The sequence below is a fragment of the Hippoglossus hippoglossus genome, chromosome 2, assembly GCF_009819705.1.
Source record: "Hippoglossus hippoglossus isolate fHipHip1 chromosome 2, fHipHip1.pri, whole genome shotgun sequence".
Classification (NCBI taxonomy): Eukaryota; Metazoa; Chordata; class Actinopteri; order Pleuronectiformes; family Pleuronectidae; genus Hippoglossus; species Hippoglossus hippoglossus.
Window position 1 is genome coordinate 6,470,593 of NC_047152.1, and position 9,850 is coordinate 6,480,442.

Here is a 9,850-nt window from a genome sequence, read left to right on the forward strand (position 1 = left end):
TTAAAAATATTTCAAACCAAAAATCAAGCCTGAGCTTTGAGATCAAATTTTAGGAGCTACAGCGCCATCTAGTGGTGGCAATAGACCAATACAGAATCCTTTTCCTCTTCTGAGCTTGAGTGGATATTTTTACCCTATGCATCTTCCCTTTTTTTTTATCCATCCATTCATCCTTCCATCCATGCATCCACCCATCTTTGCATCCATCCATCCATCATGCAGTTACAATAATCTGTGTAGTACCAGTTTCTCCTGCAGAAGAAAAAACCTTGTTAATGAATCCCAGTGGGAAATTGCAGCGTTCCAGCAGCCAAGTCGCATTAATCATAAAATAAATGAGCTACATAAGAAGCAAAACACAATAAAAGCCATAATGAGTTTTGCATTTTACACACCTCCCTAATATTCTTCTCTTGTGAAACAGTTTTCTGACAAGGGCACAATTATTTGCAGCAGTGTGTGTGTGGCCGAGAACTAAAGTAGATTTTAAAATAACGAAATATAATGAGATCAGCTCAGAAAAACTGTTTCTGTTATAAAACTGCGGGGGAAGGAAAGAAAGGAACTGGTCGAAACCCACACACACACACACACACACACACACACACACACACACACACACACACACACACGATAATAATCTTGCACCCTGCAGCAGCATCTGTACCACCAACCCTCAAAACCACACAGACACACATTTTTGTAAAAAAGACAGGATATGTGACTGACACACACGTACACACTCTTGCACAAGTGAAGATGACGCATTTTGAAACATTTCAGCCGCTGTAACTTTACTGGAAAAGTCACAGCATGATTAACAGCATTTATTCAAAAGACTTCACTGCACAGTTTCTCAATAAAAGTCCATAATAATAAGGAGGTACAGGTGTGTTCAAAGACAAAAAGTACATTTCATTAGAAGAGTAATTTCCCTGTATTTGTCAAACTCCGACACAAAAACGATAAAAAACAGCATAGAGAAGATAGGACTTGTTTTAAATGTACATTAAAACTGCTGTGAAAAGATTAATTGTGGTTGTGACAGTGAAAAACTGTCACACTGAAGAACACACAGAGACGAGAATAAAAATGAAATATCTAATATAGTTCTGAAAATGAAGAATTGTTTTCAAACCGTAGGTCACATTCGCACACAGAATAAATACAGAATGAAAATTAAAAAAATAGGGAGTCATAGTTTGAGTTAACGAACCTCTTTTACTTTTGGAGATTATGATCTACTTGATAAAAACACATCCTGATGACATCATGGCGCCAAAAACAGTGACGTGTCTTCTTCTTCTTGACACTCGCATCACGTCACACTCGCGTTCTGGGAGTCTTCGACCTGGGCTGAGGAAGAGGAGGAGGCTTCTCGTCATCTCCGTTAACATCTGCTCTGCTGGTCTGAAGAGACAGGAAAATAAAATCTGATCGTATGCTTTACTGGTAATTAGCTATTGTTCCAATGTTATCTGATGCGGCAAATGCACAAACGCCACCAGCTGTTGCACATCTCTACATGCAGTGTTGTGAAACCTCCACTTGACCCTCCTACCTGAGCAGGTCTCCTGGGGCTGGGCTGGGGGTGGCCGGCGGGGGGCTCTGGGGCTCTGGGACGGTGCTGTTTGGAGCGATGTTGGCGAGGACCAGTGTGGCCGGCCGGTTGCTTCTGCTGCTGCGGCTGCTGGTGCTGGTGCTGGTCCTGGTGCTGGTCCTGGGGCTGGTCCTGGGGCTGGTCCTGGTGCTGGTGCTGGTGCTGGTGACGACGACTGGCAGGATGGCCATGCTGAGGACATTGGTGTTGCTGCTGTTGCTCAGGGTTGGCCCACCTCAAGCGGAGCTCCTCCTCATCTGAGCATTAAAAGTAATGATGAGTCCAAATCTTTGTCTTTCTTTATTTTTGGCAAACATTTATAAAACCGAGGGATATTTTCTAGTTAAACTTGTGCATTGGATGCTCACATTTTCATATTTCAGCGGATGTTGTGGTCATGCCAGAGTTTTGAGGATTTAGGTACAGACCACGTATCTCAGTTTCTAAGACACACTCAACTTTAGATAGTTACCTTAACTTAAAGTGTGGACACCCTATTGACTTAGTACTGAGGCTACATCCAAACTACAATGCAGGGGTCATGTGATGGGAGCCTGACGAATCAACAAAGTTTATATATCGTAACCGAGACGACCCAATAAGCAAATGGTTGTGTCTACGTCATTGTTTCCAAATATCTCCGTTCCCAAACGCACATTTTGTCCAGGTAGCTAAATTTTCATCATCACACTTATCAAGTATTTATTTTAAAGAGTGTACTGTGTGAAATATTGTTAATTCTAAATTTGATCACAAACTCAACAGACAAAACAAACGTACCCTTCTTCTGAATTCTTTTCTTCCGTTTGGCCCGGACACAGCAAACAATGACGATGATTATCAGCAGTAGAACGAGACCTGATCAGGATGGAGAATAATAGCGATTTGATTAAAACATGTAAAAAATCTAAAATTGCACATTTGAGTCAGGTTTCATTCTTCTCAAGTTTATTCCACAGTATTTCCACTCAAACATACACATGTGTCACAATACTGAAATGTTAACATGGAGCTACACAGGAGAGCAAACCTACCTCCACCACCACCCACACATATCCAGATAATTCCCCAGAAGTCGGTAGGGAAAAAAGAGAAAAAAGAGCCTGAAGGAGGAAAGATGGGAAGAAAAAAACACATTAAATATTGATTTCATGTGAGTTCGTTTAATAACTAGTTTTATTCAAATTACTATTTTCGAGTGTTTGATGGACAGTTGATAACGTTTGAGGTGATATTGTGCTACTGTAATAACCCAAGTACAATAAATGAATGGGCTGAAAGCAACACACACACACACACACACACACACACACACACACACACACACACACACACACACACACACACACACACACACACACACACACACACACAGAGCATCGATATTATGTCCAAATAGTTTGATAGAAGCAATGATCTGGAAAGTAAAATTAGGAAATTAGGGATGTATTGAAGAAAAAAACCCTGGAGATTTCGAGAATATAGTCATAACATTAAAATAATAAGGTCGTATTAAAGAAGAAAGTCATAATATTACAAGAATTAAGTCGTAATTCAGAAGAAAGTTGTAATGATACAAGTTGTAAAGGAGAATGAAGTCGTACTATTTCAAGAAAACTGTCGTAATTGAGAATTAAGTCGTAAAATTATGAATAAAAAGAAATGTCTTTTTGCAGAAAATAACCAGCAAGGAGAACTTGTGCCCGGAACTTCCATAAATATCACACAGATGTAAACAGCGATAACCTCACAGTCGACCACAAACAACCATATCCTCCAAGAAAGAAGAAACCCAGCTTCCTCCACAATCTTCTCAAAGTCTTGCTACTTATGATAACGTGGAGCTGATGAGCCAAAAGGTTAAGCATTTCTGTATTTGTGAAACCTGTTGTACAAGATTCAGGATCTTATTTCCCCCTGGAAGTGGCCCTAATATATCACAGGATAATACTCACCATTGCAGAGGCCCTTTACAGATCCACTGGTATTAGAACCGAGGCGGTTGGATACTTTGCAACTGAAGGAATGGTCTCCAACATCTTTGAGCTTCAGCTTCCAAACTTGACTCTTCTGGCTTGTCAGCTCTTTGTTATCCTGGAGCCAGACAAACTTGAGATCCTTGACCTGCGGGGTGACATATCATTAAAGGACACATTAGAGGATTATCATGAGAATTCAAATTATTAAAGTAAACCAATATGGGTTTTTATTCCCATTTTTATTTGCAAGATGCTCCACATGACTGTCACTGCTCCGTTTGCGCTCACCTTACCAACGTCGCAAGTCAGTTTGACCTCGGATGTGAGACAGTCAAACTTCAATGTAGGCTTCGGGGCGCGATCTGAGTCGAGAAGAGTAGATCCATCATGATTCGAAGTGGTGCTTTTTATGCAGTGTGAATATAGAGGGATGATCAGAAAGATATAATATGTTGAAACTTACCAAATACACATAAACGCACGCTCTTTATAGTTTGTACTGACACTCCTTCCGCACTGAAAACCATTGGGGTGTATTCCCCCTCATTGGCTTTTGTCACATTCCTCAGATTCAGGGTTCCATTTGAAAAAATATCATCTTTGCTCCCCGTGACAAACTTGTACCCCTTCCCGTTACCGAGGGTTTTTCGATCCACGATGGTGTCAGAACCGTGCATCCACTTCACTCTATCTTTCAGCGGGTGTCCCACAGGCACCGTGAAGGCCTCTCCTCTTGCGGCGAGACTGTCGCAATCGGTCCGAGACTCTTTGGAGGAGAGAGACAGAAATACAACGGAGAATGAGACGGGGCTGTATGAACGCCCCCATAACTGTTTTTGCAAATGTCAAAGCTTCATTTGTGGCCTACAGCTGCTGCAGTGTCCCTTACACCTCAAACACATGAGAGAAAAACACACACAGAGGCAGCCAGAGGAACATAACTCAAATGGTACAGTCTCTGGGGAACATGAAAGTCACCATCAACAGCTACAGCACATATTTTACGGTTCAGTGTTTGAGGAACAAAAGAGAAAGAGCTTATATGAAGTGAAGAGTTAGAAAATATAATTTTTTTACTGTAAAATATCAGTTTCAAAATCAGGTTTAACGATTGAGTGACTTGAAGGAGTCTTTCTTTCCCACTCCTCGCCCTGAACGTCTGTTCTATGTAACTCTGCTGAGTGGGTAGATCAGTTAAAAAGAAAATTAAAAAGAATTCTTAGCAGAGTTTGGTGGTTTTGTTACAGCAGGTCATATTCCCCGTTCAGTTGTGTTTCAGTTCAGTTCAGGTACTCAGCAGTTGGACATTGATAGAATTTGCCTTTTTAAAACATCTGCACAAAATTCACGTCAATCCGTCAAATAGCTGTTGGTAATGGTGTCGGTCGTCATCTGTTCTCGGCAGAATGGTTGATTTACAGTTACAGAGAGTTAAGTTGTATTTTCCGTGACATTAACTCACAGGATGTACGTATGTCGTACAAAAAACTTGAGTCCGCCAGGTCAAAATGAAACAATATAACAAAAGACATGAACCTTAGTTCAGACCTTAGTGTGACATTTTCACACTACAAGTGTGAAAACACCCTGAATGGGAAGTTAAAATATGCCTAAAATTACAAAAAAAAGTGAAAAAGTTGCATCATTCACTTGTGATAATGATCTTAAAAAAACAATAAACTTCCAGCACTCGCTCACATTTCTTTAAGATACTCTTTGCTTTTTAAATTCCGGATTCATGAAATGAAGTCTGTAAGAACCGCAGAACAGGCGACAATAACAGGAAACAACAGACAAGGGGGGGAAAGCCAACATTTTCACACCTTGATTCTGACCCTCTTCACAAAACTGGCTCAGTTAAACACCCAGACCTGAGGCGTCTCAACACTAAAACTGCATCTTGAGAGTTATGTTCAACAATGTGTTCGGTCGAGCACAAAATGTATTTCTTTAACGCATGAATAAAGATTAAATATTGTCTGGAGTGCTTGAAAACGTAAAAAGATTTCAATGATTTCATTATTTTGTTTATATCGTCCATCGTCACGAGACACGTCTATAACCTCAGTTTCAAGTGATAAAAGATTTAACACTTTAAAATATATAAGAACTTGTGGCTTTTTTTCACGTTTTCCACGCTCCATCCTTAACGTGGATTTGTCTGTATTCACGTTTTAATTCCTTTTGATTCCATTGCTAAAATCGTTGCGTTACCGTAATCAATCCCACCACATCAGAAACGAGACTCTGCTGCAGCGGCGGCGCTAAGGGCCATTTCTTTCTGTCTGAGTCGGGTTTCGAACTCGCATTCGCCTGCGCAACATGTGACAACTATAGGCACGCAAATATAGATGAATAGAAGTTGAATATACAACAAATCAGAGCATCACACAAATGAAATAGAGCGGCTTCATCGTATTTTATATTTAAATGTCATAACTCATATTATTTCACCAGGAATAAAGAATATATATTTAGAAAAACCTCAACCCTGACATTGACCCTGAGCTGCTCCCTTTGTGGAGCTGCATTAAAGTCTTTTAAGTGTTTTTTTGTGGCCAATTTTCCTACAACTTACAAACTACATGTGAGGAAAAAACGAAAAAACGAATCGGAGGATGTTAAACATGATTGGATATGATGTTATACATGATTAACAGAACAAATCTGGGGTTGAAAACACTTAATGTAAAGTAAAGAGTACAGAGGTATATTAAAATCAAATATTCTTTGTTTGCTTCAGAAAATATCACAAAAAATAAAAGTTAAAAAGTAGCAGTCAGTTTGAAATATTCAGCGAAAGGAGAACATGATCTGATCTATCGATCTGTTCCACACTAAAACTACAAAAAAAGTTCAGTACCTGTGGAGGAGATGACGGAGCAGCAGAGCAGCAGCAGCAGAGTGATTCCAGAGAAAGCAGCCATCTTCATCGTCTTCATGTGAACTTCATGTTTGGCTGAAAAGAAGAACAGCCCCGTTGCATTATCAAGGTTATTTCCTGTCAGAGCGCGCTTTGATCATATTCATGCATGTACGTGTGCATGCTTATGGTTTCTAAAGGAAGTGATCCAAGAGGCCCTACCTGCTTTCATCGTCACAGCATGAAACAATGCTAGTCTACGTTTACTGCTTCAGGGACTAAAAATATAATCTGTGACCTCAATTTAAAGGTCATCACAACATTATCCAAAAATAATTACACTTTAGATCATTTAGATCTCAAAGAATAAAAAAATCCCACCGCTTTCTTAATTTCAACTCTTTTAATTTGGGGTCACTAAATTTATAACAAGGTTTCAAACAATTGGTTGATGTAATCTTTTCCATTTGCTCTACACTTGCTGCCCGCGTTCACACACAAAGGGAAATTCAAATAGTATTTTTAACAAGTTTCCTCTTATAGTCACAAAATGTCAAACAGCAAAGTCATGAGCTAACGAGTTATAAAAAACATTCTTTAAATCGGTGTTTCATAAGGTAAATAAAGATGTTTTTGATATTTTTCTCTGAAGTTTAAAATGTGTCTTCTATCTGAAAAGAAAGATTTCTTATTCTTGTGGTGTAATCTGACAAGTAAGGTCATGCGATGGTCATTACAAATAAACGGATTTGCTGTTTATTTTGCTTGAATGAAAAGTTTTACTGACAACGGTATCCCCAAGGTGAAATGCTTTAACTGAAATGTTACGGCCATTGTGATCAACTTTTGTCTCCCAGCAGCCAGAAGTTGAGAAAATGCACTTTTATGTAGAAGAATAAACATCTCACCTCGGAAGCTTGGACCTCACCCTCTCTCTCTGACTGCACTACACAAATAAGTGGTAGGTGACGTTGTGTGTTGCTGTTGTACCACTCGACGAATGCAGGGGAAATGTGGAAACATGTAGCTTTGATTAACAGCGTGTGGTTTCCCATCATATCTGAGCCAATATGAACTCTTTTAACTCCTTCCTAACCGTTTTTACTCATGGGCCGATGGAAAATTCCGTCTTGATACGTCAGCTAATATTCGTACTATTGGATCAGATATGAAGGGAATCCAACAAATAGAAATTAGTAAATTTAGTAAAAGGCATATTATCTCTTTGCGTGAGAGTATTTAATTATTTTTACCCTTTCACTTAAAATAAAAAAACAAAGGCTGGGTAGTTTCCATTTCCTAAAGCAGCTGGGCAGTGTGGTTGACAGGAAGTATTAGTTTGAATAAGAATAAATAGCAAGTTGGTTGGGGTCTATTTTCAGCATTGGATGAACACACGTTTAGCTCTATAAGCTGTTTTCGTGGTTAAGATTTAAAGTGTGTCAAAACCGATTTGTGCAGCAGATCTCGAAGTGAGAGTGGACAGGGTTGTGGCTGCAGCCGCATCATGAGGAACTGTTTTCTGGATTTAAGCGAGCAGAACGTTTGTATGTCGCACACAAGCAAATTCAAGAGAGAAGACATAACATGCATGTGTATTAAATAGGAGTCAGAAATGAATTTGATGCCGAATATTAGGCCTAAACCTGCTGATAATTGTTTATCACTGAATTTGTAGAAGTGATACCAAGACTAGAAAACTGGTCACTGAGATGTCATGTTCAGATAAGAGAAGAAGAAATTCAGTGAGGCAAAACATAACCTTTCACATCCTCTGGGAACTTTATTCTTCTTTCACTTTTGATTTTTATACTTGTTCCCCTCTCGTCCTCTGGGTGTGGTGGGTTGTGAGCTTGTGTGTGGCATGGAATGTATATAAAAGATGGATGACATGACTGCTCAACAACTCGACTGACAACATTCACCACTCACCACTGACACAGAGTGAAAACTGAGGAGCAACAACATCACTGTCAGGACTAAGTAGTGAGCAGCATTGCACTTGCAGTACCTCCATTTGTCCACAAAGTGGCACAATTGCATTGCATTACATGTGCCTGTACTACAGAATGAAACCACAAAGACCAACATCTCTTTCTCTAATATTCCAGTAAAAGTCCGTTTAAATGTGCAAATACAGAAGTGAAGTTTGTGAGCAGCTGCATGAACATGAGTAACACTTCCTTTAATGAGAAATAAATGAAAATACTATAAGATGTTAAGATGGAGAGTAAGAGATTATTTCCACACTTAGTATTAAACGATTCTCGAACTTGAAAACAACTTTACTTTAAAATGAGGGCGATGATATGTTTGACTCTCGAGTTGAATATTCTTTCATTTCTACATTGAGTTCAGTTTCTTTCTCTTTTGCACATTCTTAGTCACTTCCCGTTTTATTTTGTACTCATCGTTATTTCTCATTCCCGAACACTTCACTTCCTGTCACTGTCTGTTTTCCTATACCCGTTTCCACTCTGTCTTGTTAGTTCATGAATTTTATATTTTATATTTTTCTGCGTTGACAGGATGAAAAATGGAGGAGAAGGAACAGCCTGTCGTACGAGTCTAAATCAGAGCAGAGCAGCACAAACTGCAGCAGACTAATGTATTTCTCTATTTAATAAAGTCATTTAAAATTCATTTTGGGATTTCCCGCAGTTTTTTTCCCAGCTGTTGTTGTACATCATAATAATCCTGCGACAGTGACATAATTACCGGAGCAGTGTCCAAAAGCATTTTTATTCTTTTGCAGATGAGCTCACTTCAGTATTCTCTACTTAGAACTCCCTGTATCGGGAGTAGGGGCCAGTGGGTGGTTTCAGGAGCAGCCTCCTGTTGTCCATCGCCAGTTTGTCTCTTCAGTAAAGACACAGTCTGAGTCTTGTGCTCACTTCCACACACCCAAACGTAAATCTCTTGCTTCCTGTGACACCATGTGAAAATGTGTAAGCAGGTAGATATGAGTCTGATCTGCGGTGGAATGAGATGGACAGCCTGACCGTGTTGCTGCGAGCGACACAGATGACCCTCTTCTGGTAAATGGGCCTTTATAAATAGAGCAGTTATTTTTCCGTTGCTCCGCTCCAACTCGTCTGTGCATCAGACTGGAGACACCGAACAAACCCTTTAGATAATCCAGCATCAAACCACCCAAACAGCCAATCAGAGCGCTGCAGATGACTTCATCATCATCATCATCATCATCATCATCATCATCATCATCATCATCATCATCATCATCATCATCATATCAGAGAGCTCTAAATAACCGCAGCCAATCAGACACTAGACTGTGTGAAAGCAAAGGGTTCTCACTCTCAGATCAGCAGGGCTGTGATGAGCAGGGTGGACATCCTGTTGAAGGGCCCTTGAGCCTCATGCTGAAGCTGTACAGGCTCTCCTCCA

The 9,850-nt window shown here is 39.8% G+C and overlaps 1 protein-coding gene across 1 annotated transcript; it reads right to left on the bottom strand.

Annotated features, from left to right (window-relative positions):
• Positions 1-1,105: 1,105 nt before the first annotated feature.
• On the bottom strand, positions 1,106-6,999 carry si:ch211-132g1.1 (T-cell surface antigen CD2). The gene is made up of 9 exons (XM_034614291.1): positions 6,443-6,999; positions 4,043-4,345; positions 3,868-3,941; positions 3,542-3,724; positions 3,352-3,424; positions 2,635-2,703; positions 2,381-2,458; positions 1,562-1,857; positions 1,106-1,410 (listed from the first exon to the last, which is right to left on the bottom strand). The coding sequence occupies exons 1-9, from the start codon at positions 6,519-6,521 to the stop codon at positions 1,324-1,326; spliced, it is 1,242 nt and encodes a 413-aa protein (XP_034470182.1). The 5' UTR covers positions 6,522-6,999; the 3' UTR covers positions 1,106-1,323.
• Positions 7,000-9,850: the final 2,851 nt, after the last annotated feature.